At 38.0% G+C, this 25,769-nt stretch overlaps 1 protein-coding gene across 1 annotated transcript in view; it reads right to left on the bottom strand.

The window, feature by feature from the left end:
• The window catches only part of crhr1 (corticotropin releasing hormone receptor 1), a 244,536-nt gene that overhangs the window by 141,399 nt on the left and 77,368 nt on the right, over positions 1-25,769 (bottom strand). Inside the window, exon 2 of the mRNA XM_022665066.2 lies at positions 17,841-17,925. Coding sequence (XP_022520787.1) covers positions 17,841-17,925 — 85 coding nt within the window. The remainder of the gene's footprint in view (positions 1-17,840; positions 17,926-25,769) is intronic.

Raw genomic sequence — 25,769 nt, 5'->3', positions numbered from 1 at the left:
GACCCAGATTTCTTGCTCTGAGAGTCTCTAGAGAGGCTATAGGGACCATCTTCATTTTGATGGATGCATTTGTTCATTGTTTAAGTCGTTTTCTACAGTATTTACAGATTTTTTGTTTCACCATCTTTAGCAATGTTTAATAATTATCTTTACCAGGGGTTGGCAATTAAAAAAAGTGTAATGGGATGGACAGACCTCAGTTTCTCTGATTCTGCTATTTATAGGTAAATGTTTGAGTAAAATTAACATTGTTGTTCAATTCTATCAAATACGGACAACATTTCTCCCGAATTCCAAATTAAAATATTGTCATTTAGAGCATTTATTTGCAGAAAATGAGAAATGACTAAAATAACAAAAAAGATGCAGAGCTGTAAGACCTCAAATAAGGAAAAAAAAATCATATTCATACATTTTTAAGAGTTCAGAAATCAATATGTGGTGAAAAAAAGTTTTTTTATTTATGTATTTTTTCATGTATGTGCATGTTCTCCTTCACCAGTCTTACACACTGCTTTTGGATAACTTTATGCTGCTTTACTCCTGTTGCGAAAATTCAAGCAGTTCAGCTTGGTTTGATGGCTTGTGATCATCCATCTTCCTCTTGATTATAATTCAGAGGTTTTCAATTCGGTAAAATCAAAGAAACCTATACTTTTAAATATATATATATATATATATATATATATATATATATATATATTTTTTTTTTTTTTTGAAAGAAAAACACATTTTCATGCAATTCACAAACAGTATTTTCCATTTCACAATTAATTTAATTTAAGTGTATCAGATTATTTTTTAAAGAATAAAAATGTTTTTATTAAAGCCTATTTTTGTACAGAGGCTTATTTTGCATACAGTCACTTAAATTTATCTGAAAATAAATTTATTTAAAAAAAAATCCTTTTTTTTAAGTAAATCTGACTCATCATTTTTGGATTTTTTGTTTGTTTGTATTGGATTCTTTTTTTTTTACTTTTTGTATTTACTCTTTTCTTTTGCCATGTCCCATTAAAAAGCTAAAGGACTCTGCTCTGATCTACATGTGAGGGATGTGAATGTGATTTTTGCGGAAGTCGCCTGAGAGTGACCTTTTTAATGTGACAAACCGAAAAAAAAAGCCTGGTAATTTATTCATTTATTAAACAGAGACATGCTGGAGCTCATTATTAAAAAAAAAAAAGACTAACAGAGAAAATTGCACAACATCTATCAGGCAAAACAACATGCAACCTCTAGCCCAGAGTCATGTTGTTTGGGCCGTCAGATAGTAGATCAGTGGCTAGCTGCAGGAACAGATGGTCGTGGTGCAGATGACTGAGCACTGATAGAGAGAGGAGATGAGGGTGAGGGAGTCCAGGGGCACAGCTCCATCAGCCGGGGATGGGAAGTGTGGATAGAGGGGTTAGAGAGCGAGAGCAGCACGTGAAGAACATTTAGTCTATTTTATCTACAGATCTCTTCCTGTTACAAAACAATGGAGCAGTCCAGATGGTTGCCAAACCCTGTACAGTACTTACACTGCCATAGATAGATTTTACACTGCATCAGTGAGTAAAATATTTCACGTTATATAATAGAATTCATACAGTGGAATTACTAATTTGATCCTGGCAACATGAAGTGTATTTGCATACTAACATTGTCTTCCCCTTTACTCACCTTCAGTGTGTAGTCTTTCCACAGACTACATACCCCTATGTATTTACTGTTACTTTACTTATATATATATATATATATATATATATATATACACACACATACATGTCCCTCTTTCTGAAAGAAATACACATTTTTAATGCAACTCACAAACAATTTTGTCCATTTAACAATTAATATAAGTGTATCAGACTATTTTTTAAAGAATAAAATTGTTTGTATTAAAGCCTATTTTTGTATATAGAGGCTTATTTTGCATATAGTCCTATTATCAGCCGAAATCTCCTGGTATGGCCACCAATCCAAGTTAAGGATGTTATTGGGCTAATTGATATATTCAGTTAAAAAGTCAGTCACCCCAAGTAGTGATATAAGGGACACTAAAAGCTCAGCAATATGTGCAGAACATCCTAACTTTGTCTTCCCCTTTACTCACCTTCAGTGTGTAGTCTTTCCTGTTACTATACTTTTACTTTACTTTACTTTACTAGTATTTCAAGTTCACATAATTCATACAGTGCATTACATAATTTGGAATCCATACAGGAGCTACCAACCTGTTTTCTTTTATCCAACCTATCAAAAAGTATGTTTATATGCACTGTGATCTGATGCAATCTGATAACAAACAGATTTCTGCAGCTAAATCAGATTTTTTTGATTAGGTCTAGAAATCAGATAAATGGGGATGAATTCATGTATGAATTTATGGCTATTACAAACTTACATCTCACGCCTTACATATTGGCTCCTGGCAACATTTAGTGTATGTACACACTGGCTTTGTCTTTCCCTTTTACTCACCCTCAGTGTGTAGGCTATAAGAGCATGCTAAGATTTCTCAGGTCTAGAAACCTGGTTAAAAAATATAATAATACGGATTTTAATAAGGCTTAAGGGACTGACCATGTGAAAATAAGATAAAAAAAAAAAATAAAGAATCTGACACACTTTCCCAAGGACTGAATACTAAATAGCAAACATGGTTTCCTTCAGAAATGTGAATGCAAAAATGTGGATACAACACATTGGAGAAAACCTACATTGACATAATAAGAACATGGGAAAACAACCCAGATAGGGACCTGAACCCATGAACCCAGTGCTGGGAGGTGAATGTAGTAACCACTAAGTCACTGGGCCAACCTATTTTGTAGCAAGAAAACATCTTACTTTGATTTCTTCTTGTGTGAAAAAGTACAAAAATGGCAACAATGTAGATACAAAGATTTTGTTTTGTTTCATGATAATAATAAAGTCCAGCAACAAGAAATATTATGACCATGGATGAATGGATAGATGGATGGATAGATAGATGACCATATCTGCTGTGGTCATTTAAATCAAGACGTCAATAAATACACACATAAACAGGTCTTAAAAGTGTAAGATTTATGAGTAATCTCAAAATCAGACTTGTTAGCATTAGCGTATAATCATTGAGTCCCCGGAGGAAGCCCATACTGACATAAGAAGAATAAAAAGAACATGGAAAATCAACCCAGATAGGGACTTGAACCCAAGACCCCAGTGCTGGGAGGTAAATGTGTTAACCACTAAGACACAATTAAGACCTATTTTGTATATAAAAAACAGAAACTTAGATTTTTTTCCCTGAGTCAAAAAGTAAAAAATGGCAAAATGTGGAAACAAAGATTTATTTTTTTATAAACACTAAGCATCTACTCAGATGTGTCTTCTTGCTAAAATACAGCACACTTTGATTTCTCCTTTTGTGAAAAAGTAAAAGATGGCAAAAATGTGGATACAAAAATGTAGTTTTCTTTCGTGACCATATCCCCTGTGGTCATGTGAATCAAGAAGTCAGTAAATACACACATAAACAGGTCAATAAATTCACACATAAAAAGTGTCAAATTTGTGAGTAATCTCAAAAATAGACTTGTAAGAATTAGCGTATAATCATTGAGTCCCCGGAGGAAGCCCATACCGACAAAAGAAGAATAAAAAGAACATAGAAAATCAACCCAGATAGGGACTTGAACCCAAGACCCCAGTGCTGGGAGGTGAATCTAGCAATGACTAAGCCACTATTAAGACCTATTTTGTAGCTAGAAAATAGCATACTTTGATTTTTTCTTGTGTCAAAAAGGTAAAATAAAACAAAAATATGGATACATACACACATAAACAGGTCTTAAAAGTGTAAGACTTGTGAGTAACCTCCAGACGAACACACGTCTCAAAAGCAGAGTCGTTAGCATTAGCGGATAATCCTTGAGTAAAGAGAGGAATCAGCAGCACATCCTGAGCGGCCTGCTGCTAGTGTTATTCCCAGGGTTATGTAATAAACGCTCTGTTACACAAGGAACAGCACTGAGGCTGTTTATTACATGTGCTGTTCTGCAGTCGTGTGATTTACGGGTCAGTTCCGTCACGCGTGCCTCAGATTAAAAAGCTAACCTGAGCAGGAAAGCGCTAAACGCCGTCACAACCCTGCACTCATTGCGGCGCTGACGCTGTGTCACTGAGTGAATGAACGATGCTAATCACTTTAGCGCTAATGGCAGCGTGGGAGTTTACTCGCTCGGTTAATCACAGGTTTCTGGTGGGTGTGACCGGGATAAAACAGGCACGCGTTTGATTGGCTGTTGGCTGCTGGGTGACATGTTGTGGAAACGCGTTCTCTAATGACTGCAGTAGATGCTGTAGAGTGACGCAAGCGCTGTCACAGAGTGACTTCAATTATCCTCCTGTCATTCTGCTGAGAAATGCACCAATCAGAGAACTGCGCCATTCCTCTGATTTACTGCCCTTTTTCTGTATTTAATTTTTTTAATTTTTTTTTTTTTTTAGACGTGAGGAAAAAATAAAAAGAATGAGCTGGATGACTTTGACAATTTTGACCCCAAACGAGGGCCGGGCGATATGACCATAAATTCATATCCTGTAGACACTGTGGGAAAGACTACACACTGATGGTAAATTAGGATATGAAGAGGGCACGCCCATTATGCAAATAGTGAGTTTAACTGGGCGGAGTTTAATTAAATCTCTGGGGAGTTAAGCAGAATTTATTGGGTTTATTTGGGTTATTTTTGTTCACTCCGAGTAGCATCACAGCGCTAACGCACGGAGGAAAGCACAGCGACTCGGTTCCAATACATCAGCTCACAGATGCAGCCTTGTGCTGATCCACATCACCCTAGGAGTGATGAGGGGAAAGAGCGCCATCTACTGTACCCACCCAGAGAGAGCCAAAAGGCCAATTGTGCTCTCTCAGGGCTCTGGAAGCTGATGACAAGCTGTATGACAAGGAATTGAACCAACAATCTCCCGTAATAGTGGCAGTGCCTTAGACTGCAGGACCACTTGTATGGAGTTGTAGAGGTTCCTAATGATGAACTACGTACGTAAATCAAAATCCATCTCATGCAGCTTGAATATTGTCATGTAGTTTCTACAGATTTTGTGGGGTGGCAATTTATTAGCAAACCAGGCAGGCATTTCCTGGCCATATTATATCTGTTATATAATATAGTATATCTGTGTCTTCAAGGCAAGGCAAGCTCTTGAGACAGCAGCAGTGGATGTGGATGAGCATTGTCCTGTTGGAAGGAATATTGGAATACTCAATGAGGTGTACATTCAGAAGGCATGGTCTCATTATTTGTAGGATTTTTTTTTTTTTTTATAATTTTATTTCGAATTTTCCCCATATTCCCCATATTCCCCATATTCTCCCCCCCCCCCTCCATCACTAGTAATACCCCAACACACCAGGAGGTCGAATCAGCCACTGCATCTTTTCGAGCTTTGCATTGCCGAGTAGCATCACAGCGCGCTCGGAGGAAAGCGCAGCGGCTCGGTTCCGATACATCAGCTCACAGACACCCTGTGCTGTGGACATCACCTAGGAGTGATGTGGGGAGAGAGCGCCATCTATCCACCTGGAGGGAGCAGGGCCAATTTTGCTCCCTCTGAGCGCCGGCAGCTTGATGGCAAAGCTGCATAAGCGGAGTTTCGAACCTGCGACCTCCTGCCCATAGGGGCAGCACTTTAGACCGCTGGACCACTCGGTGACCCTTATTTGTAGGACTTTATTAACGAAACGTTGGGCCGTCAAAGTGCCTGTTATGAAGATCGGGTAATCAGGTGGCATCATTCTATTTTTTTCTATTTTTTATCAGTCTTGGTGGAGATGACCAATGCATCTGCGTGTGGAGGCACATCTGCATGTGACCTGCACCAACCCTCTCACCCTCTGGGTGCAGCTATTTATATTTTATGCTGAGTCTGCTTTATTCCATTGCACTCAATTAAAGCAGCACAATGACCAACATCAGAAAGCCAATGTTATTAGTGGTTTACCATTCTTGGTTGCCTTCCAAGGCAATTCCGCTAAGCGTCTTGATAGCTGGCAGTTTGTTCGGAGCAGGTGCTTTTCATTTTCTTTCTGTTAACAAAGTCTTGTGTCCTTCCTGCCAGTAAATTGCAATAGTTGGGAGCAGCCTGTGCTCGAGTGTGTCACTTCAGCTGTTCAGCTAATTTACGGAGGCTTGTCGAAGGCTCAGGTTACTGTGAACGCTGGAGGTGTGATGCAGTCATTTTTTGTACGGTGACGGTGTCTCAGCTTTCTCTCGCCAGTGTCTCTCGAAAGTGTTTCTTACTGATCTTACACTTCAAGATTCGAGATTTTTATTGTGATGCAGAGAACAATATCTACAAGAAGAAGAATAAAATAAAATATAATATAAAATAAGACACACAGATAGCTTTACATTATAAACACTATACACAATGCACTCAATAACAATACACATAATAACTTACACTATAGACAAATATTGCATGGAAATATGTTAAGTAAGACTGAATAAGTAAATATACGATGCTATGTAGATATGCAGATATCTAGAGTGTGTGTGGGTGGAAGTGAGGAAATAGTCCAGTAAGTGACAGAATAACTATGAGTAAGTGCAGGTAAGGAGTGAGTTGAGTGGAAAGTGGGAAGTGCAGGGTTCAGAATGCTGTATAATATGGGAAAGTTCCACAGCCTGGCCGCCTGGGGGAAGAAGCTGTCTCGGAACAGTCTGGTTCTGGTCTGGTTAAGCTTCTGAGCCTCCTTCCACTCGGCAAATCAGTGCAAGTCATTAGTTTTTGCCATTGATTAAACCCTAGAACACTAACTTTTAAAATTTGTAACACCATCATTAACATTGGGATCCAGCCTCTCCCAGTGTTAGTGTTTAATGACAATGCATTTGGTTTGTATTTGGTTTCTAAGCGCTGCATCGTTGCTAGGTTACCTGTATGTGGAGTAGTAATTCACAGAGAGCTTCAGTTACAGTGCATTATCGGCTGATAATGTCACTCGTAAAACGCCTTTCAGCCAATCGCATTCCGAGGTCGGAAGTAACTGTGGTATAATATAATACATATCGTTGAAAAAAAAAAATGCAATGTAATTTTTTTTCCAATATCGTTTCCAATGAATTTGACAACTAAGCTCTTCACACTCAAAACACACTGTACCAGATTTTGCTCTATTCTATTTCTCAACACAGAAATGTGGGCCACCTTGGAGTCCATTAGGGACAGATTTGAACACCACTTCTTTATGGACCCCAAAGTGATTCTTTTATCTGATCTTCAATAATAACTTTTTTATTATTATTTTTTTGCTGAGACATGACAACAGCATCTGCATTGCAGGCTGATGATCAAGGACACTCTCAAGTAGGTGTGCTGGTTGTTTGCGCATCCAATTTGCAGCCCACTTCAGGCATGCTATTAATCTTGGGCCACAGCACAGAGGGTGGGATATAATGACCCATAGTATTATGAAAAATCATTACTGGTCGATCATAGATAAGAGGGAAATGCATATATTGCAGAAAACGATGCATGCAAGCAGCATACCAAACAAATGGCTTTTATCCTAACCTATACATTCAAATCTAAAATGATTCTCCATTGGTAATGGGATCTCTGACAGGAATCAACATAGGCAATAGGCATGTTTTTTTCTGATCAGAAGTCCTTAGAGTTTATTAAAGGAACAGAGAACAGGGTTATAAATTGTTACACTAATCATACAAATCAATAAAAAGCACTTACTGGATTACCAGTGTGTGGATGAGTGTTGATGTATAATGTGCTTGTTTGCATTGGACAAAAAAAAAAAAAAAAACATAGTGCATCCAACAACAAAACAAAAAATCTCTCATGTGTCTTCTACAGTCACAGACATCTCTGATCCACCAAAGTTTCTGAATGGATTATGGGTGCAATGTTTGGTTTAGCAGGGTTAATCTCTTAAACTCCTCTGAACCACCACTGGTCAGTGTTTCCTGGCTGTTTTCCCCACTGTTATAACATAGGAATAACATAGGAATATCTCAGCCAGTTTGCATTGCTTTGCATGTAGTTGCTGAATTCTTAGGGTGCATTGAAAGTTAAAAAGGATAAGAGATTGTTATCCTGAATAAACAAATCAATAAAAAGCATTACTGTTCTGAACTGCACACTGCACAAAAAAAAAACGAAAAAAAAAAACATAGTGCATCCAACAACAACTAAAACAGCCTCATGCATTTTCTATAGAATCTCTGAAAGGACTGTGAACAAAGACCAAAGGATTGAAGTTGTTTCGGTCCAGATCAACTGAACTGCAGTTTTAAAAACACTTTTTCTAAATGGTTCACACTTTCAGAACAATGAAGGAAGAAAGCTGACAAAGAAAAAATGCATGCACACCTCACAGCACTTTTAGTTCAACAGATTATGCTGGTGATTCCTATATCTACTGTAACTATAGGTTAACACTTTATTCATAAACAGAAAAAAAGAACCTGAGGGTTTTAAACAAGCACGTTTTTTTTGGCGACATGACATCTGATAGCGGTGAAATCAACAGCAGGGAACTAGGCAAAACTGTGCTCTGATCCAAACTTTCTGCATATTGGGGGAAATATTCTCAGGCTTATTTACAACCCTGTTATTTTGCCTCAGAAAGAAACACAGTGATTTTTCACCACAGTGTTTATGTTTGTGCTCAAATGGTAGTTTGTAGGCTTTATAAGACCATCACATTGTTGACCGTGAAGAGCACTGACATTAAAATGGGTTAAAAATGGTCTAGAACGTGAAATGGAATCCATCACTCCTCTTTGGGTTGATGTGGTATGTGTTTATGGACAAAATACAGTTAGGAGCTGGCGGGATCTGGTGTTAACAGCACTGTAGATTTAAATTTAGATTTTGGGTTTGGAATACCTCAAGGTTCAATTTTTAGCCCTATTTTATTTACATGCAAAGTCTATATGCTTGCTTTTGGAGCTTTATTGAGATGTCTTACCTTGTATTGCTGTATTATTAAAGATGAGCCCAGGTATTGAAGGGTTAAAATGGGTAGAAAGTGAAATACAATCCATCACCTCTCTGGGTTGATGTGGTATGTGTTTATGGGCGGGCTGAAGTGGAGAGCCGGTGGTCTCTGGTGTTAACAGCACTTCAGTGTTTTGTAAGAGTTGTGCGGTGGCCGTGGTGTGGGGAGGCTTGTGGGTTTCCACAGTTGTGAAGAAGATTACTGTCTAAATTCCTCCAGCCTCGTGTAATTATCTCATCATCTGGCTCGGGCCATTAGACCAAAGTGCCGGTTTAGTGGCATTTCAGACACTTTAATAAGAGTGCGCGCAGGGTATGAATAGACGTATAGTATCTGCAGATGCTGTAGGGAGGATCGTTTAGCTGTGATGATTTGTTGTGACGGTAATATGTATTTATTTATTTATTTATTTATATCTAGTAAAAGAATTATGCACCTGGCATTGCATTACATTTGAGATGTCTGTAGAGATAAAAAAATATATATATTTTATGCATCCAGTGAATGCATTCAGCTATTATAGGTTGCACCAACTGATGCACCAACAGATGTGCAAATGCACAACATTCACAATCAGTAAACAAGCACCTGTTGGCACCGTGTGCCTAATGACAGGCGAGGGCTAGAAAAGTATAAAGCCATTGACAAGTAACAAAATGATTCAATGATCGCAGCATCAAAGGAAAATAAAAAGCTAAAAAGAAACCAAGAACTGAGCTTTAGGATGGAGTGTCTATAAAAGTGAAACTTCACATGAAGCATTGATCTTTATTAGGGGTGGGCGATATGGACCTAAAATAATATCGCAATACTTCGTGATATTTCCGCGATGAATGAATGAATGAAGTTCAACTTTTATAGCGCCTTTCACACTGTACAATTGACACGTTTTACACACAAGCACATTATACATCAGCACTCATCCACACACTGGTAAGAATCGGCAGCCAATAGCGTACAGCGTACTCTCAACCGGAAAGGACCGTGCACCTGGAGGACTGCATCAGGCACTACAGCATTTACCCAGAACAGAGTGCCAATCCTTATTGGCGGCGAACGTGCTAACCACTAAGCCACTGTGCCACGATAGCGATACTCTTGGCGATATGACAAAACATTGAATTAAAAAAAAGAGAATACACTACTGCAACAAAATGAAAATTACATTTTATTATTGCATACGATATGATATGGCACATCCCTAACTACCCTCCAATTATCTCCATATATCCAGGATTAAAGTAAAATAAATGATACTGGACAGATATAATCTGTCTCTAGTAGATATATAATGGGAAATGAGAACAGTGTGATTATTTTTTTTTTTTTGCTAAAAACAGTAAAAAAGTAGTACCCTTATGTGATTGTTAGAGGCGGGTGATGTGGCACCATATTACAGGCTATAATATCGTTCATGATATTAAAAAAATTTGAAGATATTATTGAGTACGATACGATATGGCACACCACTACAATTACAACCAGAAAAACAAAAAAAAAAGTGTGATGTGCAAAAGTATTCAGCCCATCGTCACTCAGTATATCATTACCTAGTAGAGCCACCTTTCGCTGCAATCATGCGAAACAGCTCAAGCTCAGGCAGGTTGGATGGAGAGCATCTGTGAAAAGCAATTTTCATGTCTTGCCAAAGAAGCTTAATTTGATTAGGTCAGAATTTTTTCTGGGACACTCTAACACATGAATATTCTTTGATTTAGCCCTGGCTGTATGTTTAGGGTCATTGTCTTGCTGGAAGGTAAATATCCTTCCCAGTCTCAAGTCTTTTGCAGACTCTAACAGGTTTTCTTCCAGGATTGATCTGTATTTAGCTCCATACATCTTCCCATTAAGTCTGACTTGCTGAAGAAAATAAGCATCCCAACAGCATGATGCTGCCACCACCATGTTTCACAGTGGGAATGGTGTGTTACTTTTCCGCCACACATAGCGCTGCTTTGCATTCAGGCCAAAAAAAGTTCAAGTTTGGTCTCATGCGACCACAGAGCCTTAAACATTGATGGGAACCACTGTTTTGCATGATACATACAGTATCTGCTATATACTACTCAGTTCCCAGCAGCCCATTAAATAAAGAAACTCAGTGTACGGTGAAGAAGAGCATCAGCAGTGCAGCAGTGATGCTTTCTGACATGTTTTCTGAGTGAGAGCTTTTAAAAGCAGTGTAGATGTTTCACAGATTAGCCTAATATTGTTTTCAGTGCGCTAATCTGAATCACGGCGAGCGTGCTTTATCATAATTGTTCCTGACTGATTTAAAAACACGCCGGAAGAAATGTCATTCAACGTGACAGTCGCTGCCTATTATGGTTGGTTTCTTGGCCTCGGCATAGATCACAGCTAGCATGTGCGTGAGAAATGGACGGCTAAATCAAAAACAGAGCTCCATCACCACTGAACCAGAAGAAGGAATCCGAAAGAGACATAAATAAACATGTCATGCGTTTAAAAGTTTGCTTAGGAGATTAAAATTAACTGGTAAAAACTATCAATCAAAAGCATTACATAATAAAACAAAGGGCCCTATTTTAGCGATATAGAGCACCAGTCAATTGTGCATCTCGCAGCTGGATTTAGGGCGTTGGTGTCAGTGTGTCAAAAAATTCGCCTTGCACGTCTCAAAAAGTGTAAAATGCATGTGCTAATTCTCCTAATTAATCTTGGTCATGTTTTGGGCGTACCATGAAATAAACCAATCAGTGTGCCAGTTGCCATTCCTGTTAAGAGCCAGGTGAGCTATGACTTTGGCACTTTTGGCACATCTTAACAGCGCATTGCGTTTTCTGCGTCTCAGTAGATGATACTGACCTGTGGGTTCATGGCTTTGGGCGGCTGACTGTTGATTGTTGTCAGGGTTTTAATCAATTAGTGGCGCACCTGTATTTCCTGCTGCCAAGATAGAAACACGCGAGATATTTACCTGAACACACTTCACTTCGAGCTTAAACCTTAAGTTAAACCTTATGGATATCAGCCAAGTCTGCCAAGTTAGAAAGCTTTTTTGGAACAAACACTCTCTCCTTATTTTTCCTGACCTTTCTCTAGTTTTGGGTTTTGTTAGTGTCCTTGTCACTACTAGTAACATGAACTAACATGGACTAATTGTTCATCTTCCACTACCAACTATAACATAGCATTTTTTATTGCTTCCATCATATTCACCAGAATATATTAAACCCATGTGGATGTATGACAATTTTACCATTTTTCGTAAGTTGTCTGACATTTGAGTAATGCTCTAATCCATATTATAGCAAGAACTACTCAACTAAGTAAAGATGAAGGTCAGTCAATAAGAGAAAAAAATCAGAAAATTTTAAAGTGCAGTTGCAAAGACCATCAAAAACGTTATGAAGGAACTGGCTCTCACCAGGACTGCCCCAGGAAAGGAAGACAACCAAGAATTACCTCTGTTGCACAGGTTCAAGTTCATCAGCCTTTTTTATCACACTGTTAAAATGCCAGCAAGCCTTAACAATAAAGGTTTCAGGCTAGGGCAAGCCTTGTATTGTTATATAACCTTGCCATTATACGATAGGTCTTGAAAGAAAAGTGTAAAAGACTTTTCACATTCACACAAATCATTTACAAAAATAACCAGCTGAAAAAGGTTGAATTTTTCTTCAGGGAAAGAAAAGTGGTCTTCATGTGAAAAGCCATTTAAAGACCTTTATTTCTAAAGAGCATGTAGAAGTGAGAATATGTGCCCTTTAAACAGTAACTAGGTTGAATTAAGCATGTGTGTATTATAGATATACTGCTACCACTTTAAAATAAGACTACCTTTATAAAGGGTTTATAAATGGTTTACAATTAGTTTATTAATGGTTACTAATTAGGTTGTAAATGCCTTAAAAATCATTAATAATCAGTTATAACACATACGTAGAAAGGGCAGCAATGACCTGTTGTTTGCTAAATAGTGAACCCACAGCCATCTATATTGTTGTCCTTTCTACGTATGTGTTATAACTGATTATTAATGATTTTTAAGGCATTTACCACCTAATTAGTAACCATTGATAAACTAATTGTAAACCATTTATAAACCCTTTATAAAGGTAGTCTTATTTTAAAGTGGTACCGATACTTAATTACCTGCTACACTATATGGACAAAAGAACTGGGACACATACACTTTACTACATACATATATCCATGGGAGCTTTCACTGTATAACATTTCATTCTAAATCCATAAGCGTATACAAATATAATATAGAGTCAGTCCCTCTTTGCAGTTCTAGCAGTTCTGAAAAAAAGAATGAGGTCAGCTGACTACCTGAATATACTGAATATAGACCAGGTTAAATCAATAGATTTTTCTTCCCTGATGATCACGGCCATATTCCAAGATGACAATGTCAGGATTCATGATGCTAGAATTGTGAAAGAGTTCAGAGTTCAGGAAGCATGAGATCATCATTTTCACACATGGATTGAGTCCAGACGTTAACCTCATTGAGAATCTTTGGGATGTGCTGGATGGAGAAGACTTTGCCTACATTGGATTGAAATAAATCCTGTAACATTGAAAAAGCTTATTGAAACTATGCCACAGTGAATGTGTGCCGCAATCAAAGCTAAAAGCGGTCCAACAAAATATTAGAGTGTGTGACCTATTTTTTTGTTGGCCATTTATTTTCCACAGCCATTGCCTGGTGTGTTCAGGTAAATATCTGCCGTGTTTCTATCTTGGCGGCAGGAAATACAGGTGCGCCACTGATTGATCAAAACCCGGACAACAATCAACATTCACCTGCCCAAAGCCATAAACCCACAGGGCAGTATCTGTCTCTCCTGAGACGCAGAAAAGCAATGCTCTGTTAAGATAAGAACGCGCCAACGTCAGAGCTCACCTGGCTCTTAAAGGGAATGTGAGGCAAGTTACACATTGATTGGTTTATTTCATGTTACACCCAAAACAAACCCATGATTACTTGGGTTTGGGTACTTGGGTACTTGGGAACATGATAATGCTTTACTAGAAGGACAAAGTCTCAGAGCGTAATCATAATACAATACATCAAAGCCAAATCACTACAAAAAGAAGTAATCCTGAGTCAAAATATAGAGTCAGAAAACTGGAAGAGCACTATGTAAAGAAAGCAGAAAGGGCGGGATATAAACGGGGGCAAAAAGAGAAAAAACGGGTCATAAATGGAAATACAAAAAATGAACTGCTCAAAACATTTAATGAAAAGCATTACATAATAACACAAAGGGCCCTATTTTAGCGATCTATAGCACACCAGTCAATTGTGCATTACTCAGCTGGATTTGCACAGCTAAAAAGTGCAAAAGGCATGAACTAATTCTTTTAGTTAATCATTGTGTGATTTTGGGCATAGCGTGAAATAATCCAATCAGCGTGCCAGTTGCCATTCCTGTTAAGAGCCAGGTGAGCTATGACTTTGGCACGTTGATTTCTTAGCAGCGCATTGCATTTTCTGCTTCTCAGCAGGTGATACTGACCTGTGGGTTCATGGCTTTGGGCGGCTGACTGTTGATTGTTGTCAGGGCTTTAATCAATCAGTGGCGCACCTGTATTTCAAAATATAGAGTCGAGAAAACTGGAAGAGCACTATGTAAAGAAAGCAGAAAGGGCGGGAGAAATTCGAGGTCAAAAAGAAAAAAAAGGGTCATAATTGGAAATACAAACAGAAAGAATGTTCGATATGTCGTGGAAAACATAAAAAAGACCAGCTTATATACCCAAAGTCTTTTTTCTGATTAGTAGAGTCCATACACATGTTAGAGGCAGATGCATTCTGGGTGTTGGAGTTCTGAGATGGAGATTGTCCATTGACAGAAACGGAGGAGTGCGGGTTTTGGACTACACAGCCTGTATTAGGCGTGGCAAATAGGGCCAAGTTTATATAACCATATACTAATCTTTCACTGAAGACTTCGCTTCTATACACGCAGCATTACCATAAATAGAGGTTCTTAAAAAGGCTTAAAAAGTTCAAAAGGCTCTTCACACTCAGCTTATTTACAAAAAAACTTCACGAATGCCGCCATTCCATGGCTTCCCTCCAATGCATCTCTTTATTTTAATGACATATATAGCATATAGCATATAGCACATGACGTATAGAAAATCACATGCCCTTTAACAGTTTACTATATAGAATGATGAGCAGCTGAATAATGTTCCTCATTAATCTCTACGCCTCTTCGTTTAGGGCAGAGCAAAAAAAAAAAGGCTATTGTCCAACAAATGATGATGTAGCTCTGAGCCAAATGAGTCTCATGCATTTTTCAAAGCGCTTGCAGAAACTGGGACGAGAGGTCATTCTCGGGATAATAAATATGAGTCCTTGCTGGTGATACTTTCAACATAAACACAACATCTGGGACACAGGCTTTTTTTTATAGCTAAATATAAAATGATGGAACCCCAGTTGCATTTTAAAACAGTCCTGGGCTTTGATGTACAGCACTTTAAAGAGAAAGGAAACTTCAACCATTTATGATCAACAGAGAAAAAAAAAAGAAGCTATTTCTGCCTTTTTATTGTTCACTTTTCTGATAATCAGAGAATCATTTACAAAGAATTCAATCCAGAGGGAAATAATAGTCAGAAATTGCAATTAAAGGTACTTTATTAGCAAAACGTTATGTTAATGAAGTCCTGCAACCAGCTACCCTACCTTTTCTGAACCCACTCTTCAGTGCACCATTCCAACAAGACAATTCTCATCCACATACAGTACTAGGGGTGGGCGATATGGCTCTAAAATAATATCACGATATTTCATGGTATTTTCACAATAACGATACTTTTGGCGATATGACAAAACACTAAATTAGAAAAATCATTTAGAATTTTATTATTGCATGCAATATGATATGGCTGACTAAGATATTTAAAAAAATATATATATCAGATTTGTACAGAAGTCATTGCTCCAGAATGTCATGATTCTAATAATGCCCTCCAAATATCTCCATATATCCAGGATTAAAGTAAAATAAATGATACTGGACAGATATAATCTGTTTCTTGTAGATATATAATGGGAAATAAGAAAAGTATATTTTTACCTTTAGCTAAAAGAAGTGAGTGATATGGCACAATATTTCAGAGTATAATATTTTTCACGATATTCAACATTTTTGGTGATATTATCACATACGATACAATATGGCACACCCCTATACAGTACCAATTAAATTTTTTTTTCTTATTAATATCCTCAAGAGCAATAAATAATCTTCTATATACGCATCATTCTAGGGGTGTGTTTTATTGCATCATGTACAAACCTAAAAAAAAAGGAAACATTAAACTTCAATGAAAGTCACTGTAAAATTTTGATTCTTTTGATTCCAAGCCATTTAAGATCAATTATATTGGTCCATTTATGAACAAATCTGCACACAGTGCACAATGAACAACAGCCAAAAGTTATTGGTTGAAAAAAGTATCCTTGAGAGCAGTCACAAAGATCATCAAAAACTATAAAACTATGATGGAACTGGCTCTCATCAGGACCATTCCATTACCTCTGTTGCACAGGATAAGGATAATAAATATGACCAAGAGTTGCCCAATATTATATTACATTAATCTTTATCTATGTTGCAACCCAAACAGTAATCACTAGTGTATCCATCAACAAATGTTACCCTCCTGAATATAGAAACACAGAACGTTTACTTTTCACAGTGGGAAAAGTTTCGATATACACCTCTCGAAAAAAAAAAAATATAAGAGACCACTTTAAAATGATGAGTTTCTTTGATTTGACCAAATTGAAAGCCTCTGGAATATAATCAAGAGGAAGATGGATGATCACGAGCCACCAAACCAAACTGAACTGCTTGAATTTTTGCACCAGGAGTGCAGGCATAAAGTTATCCAAAAGCAGTGTGTAAGACTGGTGGAGGAGAACATGATGCCAAGCTGCATGAAAACTGTGATTAAAAACCAGGGTTATTCCACTAAATATGGATTTCTGAACTCTTAAAACTTGAACTATAAATATGAACTGTATTTTTCTGCATTGTTTGAAGTCTGAAAGCTCTGCATTTTTTTGTTGTTATTTCAGCCATTTCTCTTTTTTTTTTGCAAATAAATGCTCTAAATGACATGATATTTTTATTTGGAATTCGAAAGAAATGTTGTCTGTAGTTTATAGAATCAAATAGCAATGTTCATTTTATTCAAACATCTACAGGAGTTGGACAATGAAACTGAAACACCTGTCATTTTAGTGTGGGAGGTTTCATGGCTAAATTGGAGCAGCCTGATGGTCAATCTTCATTAATTGCACATTGCACCAGTAAGAGCAGAGTGTGAAGGTTCAATTAACAGGGTAAGAGCACAGTTTTGGTCAAAATATTGCAATGCACACAACATTATGGGTGACATACCAGAGTTCAAAAGAGGACAAATTGTTGGTGCACGTCTTGCTGGAGCATCTGTGACCAAGACAGCAAGTCTTTGTGATCAAGTATCAAGAGCCACGGTATCCAGGGTAATGTCAGCATACCACCAAGAAGGACCAACCACATCCAACAGGATTAACTGTGGACGCCGTAAGAGGAAGCTGTCTGAAAGGGATGTTCGGGTGCTAACCCAGATTGTATATAAAAAACATAAAACCCCGGCTGATCAAATCACAGCAGAATTCAATGTGCACCTCAACTCTCCTGTTTCCACCAGAACTGTCCGTCTAAAACCAGGTGTTTCAGTTTCATTGTCCAACCCCTATACATGTTCAGTTTAATCCAGAATCATTCAGGAGCCCTTAATATCACTTCAGCTGCAGTAGATAGATATCTTCTAAAAGCACACTCACCGGTAAGGTTGGGGATCAGGAGCAAAGCTTCGCACGTCAACTCAGCCATGGCTCCAGAGATTAGTGTAATCCAGATGTAAAACACCTATATGTGAGAAAAAATAGAACAGGAGAGAGAGAGATTAGAATGGGAGAAAGTGGGGAGGCATTACAAAACAAAAAGAGTAGGTTGGTGAAGCTCCGTTTATGCAGAGGAATTTGCTGTGAATCAAAGGCTAAAGGTAGAGCATCTGTTTCATTCATATTTAACACCAGCGCTGACGAGGCCAGAGAAGAGGCTACAGCACACACAGATGTGATTACCCTGCAAAACACACACCAACAACAACACTGCTGGATGTGTGTGTGAGGTGTGAACACACTGGAGAGAACACGTGTCACGTCCTGCCCACCGTTAGCACTTCTGAGCAAGTTCTGAGGCAAAAAAAGTGTTCTGTGACCAATCACAACATGTTAAAGGCCAGAAAACAAGGATTTAACCTTAGATTTAAGCCTCAAGAAAAAGGTACGAAAGTAGGGAAGGGACAAAATATCAATTTATAATAAAGTTGGGACACATTATCTATAGATTGAACATTTTTTATATTAATATATGAATATTTTAATAAAACTTCACAGGCCATTTTGGCCCCTATTCTTGTGAAATTTAGGAAATTAAGGTATAAAAGTATAAAGGTAAATCGATATTCAGACCAAGATTTCCACATTGTTTATCTCAAAACTGTTTAAAAAAATGCTAAAAAGAAAAAAAAAAACATTATTTTTAAAGTAAATTTATTAAACATTATTTATTAACAGAAGTTAATTTGTTAATATTAATTGATTTCAGGTCATTTTGGCCCCTATTGACACATTCCTCATAAAATTTGGACACAATGGTAAATAAGGAGTACAAAATATCACCATATTAAAAGTACTAAAAATATCAATATCCAGTATTTTTTTTAAGTTAATGTAAAAAGATTTGATTGCAGGTCATTTTGGCCATTATAATTCCATTCCTCATGAAATTAAGGAAACAATGGTAAATAAAAGGTGGGACAAAATATCCGTTCATCAAAATATCAAAAATATCGATATTTAAATCAAGATTTCCACATTTTCTATCTCCAAACTGTTAAAAAAGACCAAAAGAAAAAAAATATGTAAGATCATGTTAAAAAAAAAAATATTTCAGGTCCCTTATTTTGGCCCCTATTTTTCCATTCCTCAAGAATTTTAGGAACAATAGTAAATAAAGGGTATGACAAAATATACATACATCGAAATAATCAAAATATCGATATTCAAACCAAGATTTGCACATCTTCCTTCTCCAAACTGGCAAAGAAAAAATACATTTAATTTAATTTAACTTTTTTTTTCCTTTTGATTAATTTTGGTCTCTATTGTTTCAATCCTCATGAAATTTAGGAACGATGGTAAATATACATAGTGGGACAAAATATCCGTACATCGAAATACTGATACCCACATCGATTTCTAGACAAAGATTTCCACACTGTCTTTCTTCAAACTGTTTAAAAAAAGCCAAAAGGAAAAAAAAAACACTTTATTTTCTAAAGTTAATGTATTTTTTTTTTCTGACACAATCGTGTGATAAGGGGTGGGATAAAACATGTGCATTAAGGTTCAGTAAGGGATTTAGAATTGCTGTGTTTCCAACACTGCTAGAAAGAGAAATTGGTGTCTGTAATCCACACAGGGATGTAAAGAATGCTGCTGTGTATAGAATAGGCGCAGATGGCAGGACTAAGACCCAGGCTTATGTAATGCACATCTGCCTTACTGTCGTACTGATGCTGCTGCTGCTGTTTCTGTAGATGAGAGAGAACGAACACAAGCTGAGGAAATGTGTTGCCTAGTGGTGGTCTAGACTCACATGCTGCTGTAAGAGAAGTATTTTGCAAACTGATAAAGAAAAAAGGCCAAAAGTGGGAAAATAGATATTGTTTAAGTCAATAAAAAGATTTGATTTGATTTTGTAGCATTTCTATTGCTAAATTCCGAAATTCCTGTCATGTTCTTGCCCTGTTTTCCCTTCTGTGCTCCTGTTTCTCTGTGTTTGTTCACCTTTTTCTCCTTCGTGCCCGCCATCTTCCACACTAACTCCACCTTAACTGTTTTCACCTGTATTCATTTGTAGCTCCGCCCCCTTATTACCAGTCCCCAGGTGTTACCTGTTTCCTTTCCTGCCTTGTGTGTGTATTTAATCCCCTGTGTCTTCAGTGTTAGTTTGTCGGTTCTTGTACGTTGTGTGTGTCTGTTCCGGTTGCGTTTATATTCCTTATATTCCTTCCAGTGGTGTGCAGTGAGGCCCTTCTAACCCTTCAGAGCAGGGGTGACAATAAGTGTATGTAAATAATTACATCACTTTTAATCAGGAAATATATATCATAGCTATTGTAGGTGTAAAAAATTATTTTATAAATTAACTAAAATAAAAAACTAATTCAAAGCATTAGTCTGTGTTTTTTAGTTGCTACAGGACTCTTATCTGACTGACAGCTGTTCTAACCAATCAAAGCTTTTTAAAAAGGCTTCTGCCCCCGCGTGACTGCCTGACCCTTCTCCTGATTTTGAGAAGGGTGTAGTAATGAGTCTGTTAGCAAAGTCATAGGACAATGTAACCAATCAGATTCAGGATTTTCACTCGGGGGCGGGGCCATGGCTGTCTAACCCCTTCTCTGCGCTGTGCTGAAGGGGCTACGCGTTGATTAGTCGTAAAACAGCGCACATAGCTAACTATCACGGAATTGCGACTGTAAATCAGACAGATATGGTGTCACATCATATTTAAAAAACCTGTTCATCAATGTGAAACTAATTCACAATAATAGTTCGCCTGACTGGTGAGTTTTTGTGTGTACTTAATGTTTTGGCTGCCCTGGCGAATTGTCCTCATATAAATGAGTGATATTTGTTGAACGGTTGTACTTGTAGGAAAATTAAGCATTAATTGTTGGGTCTATTGTATACTTTTGTAGTTTGTAGCTGTATTTGTGGGCTGTTGATGTGTATTAAGTTCATATAATTCAGTCTAGACAGAGAATATGTAGTTATTGTAATTTTTATCTATGTGTCGCTTATGGGGGGGGTTTGGGGTTGCAGAAGGGGTACCCACCATATTCACTGCACGCCACTGATTCCTTTATATTCCTGTATCAATTATATCAAGTATATTGTGATATTGCCGGTATCATGGGCAATGTATCGTGACATGTGCTGAGACTCACATTCTTAATGGTAAAGAACTTAACATATAATGGTACATATAATACTGGATACTGACCCCAAATTCACTATTTACTGTATTGTTGCATGCAAGGGAATTTTTTTTATTACATTTCTGTAGTTTTTTTTCATCACAAAGCTGTTGTATAATGCCTTAGCCAGTTGGCAAAAAAGCACAAAAAAGAAATATATAGAAACAAGTTATCATGTATCTAATGCTGGAACAAAATTTGTGGTGCACATGGTGATTTGGAAAGAAGATCTTAGCGTTTGGATGCAGACCGAGGTTCTATGAGGCCTTAAGGGGAGTTTCAGTCAGTGATTTTAGGACCAGTAAATTGATTTCAGTTCGCTGAGGAGCCTGGGGTGAGCCCACAGGGACACCCCAATGAAAGAGCACCCCAGGGAACATCTTAATGCATCTGAACCATAGACTGTGTATAGCTGGACAGAGCATCGTCTCTCAAAAGTGAAGCCACCACAGGTCGGGCGCCCCCTGCTGTTCGGTTGCAGAAAGCTGTGTAACCACACCCATCCCCATAGGTTTCAATGGCAAAACAGACAACTTTCAATCACGTTTTTTATATAAACAACAAATATACTGTAATTCTACCTCCATTATTTAAATGATAAACAGCTAGTGTAACCTCTGCTTATATTAGTTTCTTTAAAACGTTATTTAGCTCTATTTAAAAAGGTGTGGTTATTGTAAAAGGGCTGGGTTACAGCTAGCCAATGAACCAATGACTGTATGGGGACCATAGACTGTGTGAGCTCTATGGAGGCAGCCCTCATGGGTCAGGGGCGGGGTTATTCAAATGAGTAGGCTGTCTCTCCACAGTCTTTCTCCCTCCTCTGGTCTCTACTGTGCAGACTCAGGTTTCAGGATCGCCAACATGGCGGAAGATTGTGGCTTTTTTTTTTTTTTACAGTCTCTGAACTGAACTGAACTGTGCTTATGTCTTGTATCTGCATCCTGTATCACGCCTGATCATTATTGGCTGGTATGCAGATGGTCACGTGGTCTCCTGGACTCCTGGCACTGGCTCACATTGAGACAGCACTGGCAAAAGTACACACAAAACGAAATGGGCAGACAAAAGGAACACTGCATGCTTCAGTCGTTAACACTTACAACTCCCACACAGGCTGCCGGGTACAAGACATTTACAAACCTGGAGCACAATTCAATCCTCTGAGCCCCCCAAGCCAACTTCTCCTCCGGCTCAGTGAGCTGGCTCCTACAACCATTACGAATTTCAAACAAGCACAGAATAGGAAATCAGAACAACTGTATTGTAATCGCTCGGTCTTTGGCAGAGTATTTAGCTGTGTGTGTAGATGTGTGTGTGTGTGTGTGTGTGTTTGTGTGTGTAGATGTGTGTGTAGATATTTGTGTGTGTTTGCGCTCTCTAATAATCAATTCTGAGATCCAACTAAAGCTACAAATTGGCTTTGACAATAATAGGATCATGATGTCTGTTGCAAAGCCTGAATTTATTAGGAATGCTACACTGCGCTAAGTCTTTAGAGAAATTCAGAAATGCTCTATTGTAATTCTATTTACGCGAGACAAATTAGATAATACTTTTAATCCAGGATTATTTGTGTGCCAAAATTATTGTTATTAACAGTGAAAAAGTACTATATTCTTCGCACTATAAGGCGCAACGTGTTAAAAGGCCCACTGGATGTCATTGAACATCTTTTTTTCTGGTCTGTTTTCTGGTCTATTTTCATACATACATAAGGTGCACTTGATTATAAGGTTCATTTTAAGAGAGACTATAAGGAACTCACTATTGGGAGGTGATGGAGGGGGAGTAGCTTATTAAGTTAAGTAAAGCTAAGCTAAGAAAACAAAACTGTAATAAAAAAGTATATATTTTAAAGTCAAACGAACGCTATATGTTAATCTACACATATTTCTCTCCTGAAAACGTTGTAATTAGGTGAGTAAATCGCTTCCGTTTAGTTACAGTCAGCTTAGATTCACAAATTTCTCCAGCATTAAGTCTGGAGCATTAGCGTTCGCAGCTAACCGCTCCAGGAGCAGGCTACAGGCCGATAATGCTCCCCGTTAAACGAGGAAATAGCGAGCGTGGTTAGCACGTAATGTTAATAATGCTCCAGCAGTGCTAGCCAGGGTTAGGAGCAAGATACAGGCCAATAATACTCCCCTCTGAACAAGGAAATAGTGAGCACGGTTAGCAAGTAATGCTAATCCTACTCCAGCAGTGCTAGGAGCAGGCTACAGGCTGATAATACTCACGTCTGAATGAGGAAATAGCAGTTATGAACTAATGCTAATGCTACTCCAGCTCCGGTGCTGGAAAACTAAACTGAAATTCCTGCACTTCAGTGGAATGGCTTTACTGCCCTTTACAACCTGACTGGTAAATTTCATACATAAGACGATTTTGGGAAAATTTTAAGGATTTTAAGGGCGAAAAATACGGTTTTCAAAAAAAGCTTAGAAAAACTACCCCCTTTGTTTCAGGAGTTGGACTTATTCCCATAGTTCCAATGAAGTTAAATCTTAATGCTTCAGATGACTGCACGAGCACAGCGCAGAATGATCAATGAGGTGAGGAAGAATCCTAGAGTGTCAGCCGAAGACTTATAGAAACCTCTGGCACATGCTTACATTTTTGTTTTGACAAATCTACAATAAGGAAAACATGAAACAAGAATGGAGTTCATGGGAGGACTCCACGGAGGAAGCCACTGCTGTACAAAAATCATTGCTGCATGTGGATGTTTCACAGCAGGACTGGCTAAATATACTGTGGATAGATCAAACCTTAGACTGTGTATAGCTGGACAGAGCATCGTCTCTCAAAAGTGAAGCCACCACAGGTCGGGCGCCCCCTGCTGTTCAGTTTCAGAAAGCTGTGTAACCCCACCCATCCCCATAGGTTTCAATGGCAAAACAGAACAACTTTCAATCACGTTTTTTATATAAACGTCCAATATACTGTAATTCTACCTCTATTATTTAATTGTAACAGCTAGTGTACTCTCTGCTTATGTTGTTAAATTTTTATGTCCCCACAGAATTAGTTTTATTAGTTTTTAAAACATCATTCAGCTCTATTCAAAAAAGGTGTGGTTATTGTAAAAGGGCTGGGTTACACCTAGCCGTGGTGGGACCAATGTCTGTATGGGTGGGACCATAGACTGTGTATAGCTCTCAGGAGGCGGGGTTATTCAAATGAGTGGGCTGTCTCTCCACAGTCTTTCTCCCTCCTCTGGTCTCTACTGCGCAGTCCAAGGAATTGGACTTATCCCTTTATTTTCAGTAAATTTAACTCTTAATGCTTCAAAACACCAAGAGATTCTGGACTATTTCATGCTCCCAACGTTGCAGGAACATTTTGGGAATGTACTGCTGCCTTATAAAAGCCCGGTACTGCAGAACATGGTGACTCATCTCCTGCGACATAACTCTTACTCTCATGTGACATCACGGGCATAAAATACCGCGCCTTGTGATTTGCGATGCAGTGCACGTCTCGGGAACGTTACTCTTAATAACTATCTTAATATAAAGTAAAGGACAGTTTTACAGGTCTCAGACAGAGCCTGACTCCCTGCTCTTAATATTATAAAACTCCCAGAATCCTTGAATCCTGTAACACACTTCACAAGGGCAGGAGTGGCATGATGAATTAACCTATCAGGGCTTCCAGGTCTCCGGAGGATTCTAACTCACTCCAGTGTCCAGAGTGTCCCTCTACTGTCCGCGGTACACTGTCCGGAAACACACACCTACACACACACTTTACACAGCTCTGGAGAAAAATAAGAAACCACTTAAAAATGATGAGTTACTTTGATTTTACCAAATTATAAATGTCTGGAATATAATCAAGAGGAAGATGGATGATCACAAGCCATCAAACCAAACTGAACTGTTTGAATTTTTGCATCAGGAGTAAAGCAGCATAAAGTTATCCAAAAGCAGTGTGTAAGACTGGTGGAGGAGAACATGCCAAGATGCATAAAAAACATTGATTAAAAATCACTGTTATTCCAACAAATATTGATTTCTGAACTCTTAAAATGTTTTGAATATGAACTTGTTTTTTTGGAATATTTGAGATTATCTGAAAGCTCTGCATCTTTTATTGTTATTTCAGCCATTTCTCAATTTCTGTAAATAAATGCTCTAAATGACCATATATTTATTTGGAATTTCGGAGAACTGTTAACTGTAGTTTATAGAATAAAACAGCGATGTTCATTTTACAGTTTACAAACATGTACATATAAATTGCAAAATCAGAGGAACTGTTTCAGAAACTGATATGGTCACTTAATTTTTCTAGAGCTGTATATACAGTTTTTCTGATTTTGCTATTTATAGGTACATGTTTGTAAATTGTAAAATGAACATTGTTGTTTTATTCTATAAATTACGGACAGTTTTGCTCAAAATATTGCAATGCACACAACATTATGGGTGACATACCAGAGTTCAAAAGAGGACAAATTGTTGGTGCACGTCTTGCTGGAGCATCTGTGACCAAGACAGCAAGTCTTTGTGATGCATCAAGAGCCACGGTATCCAGGGTAATGTCAGCATACCACCAAGAAGGACCAACCACATCCAACAGGATTAACTGTGGACGCTGTAAGAGGAAGTTGTATCCAAAAAACATAAAATCACGGCTGCTCAAATCACGGCAGAAT

This window comes from Astyanax mexicanus, chromosome 19 (assembly GCF_023375975.1).
Source record: "Astyanax mexicanus isolate ESR-SI-001 chromosome 19, AstMex3_surface, whole genome shotgun sequence".
Classification (NCBI taxonomy): Eukaryota; Metazoa; Chordata; class Actinopteri; order Characiformes; family Acestrorhamphidae; genus Astyanax; species Astyanax mexicanus.
Note: the sequence above shows the minus strand (reverse complement) of the source record. Positions and strands in the feature narration are given on the sequence as shown.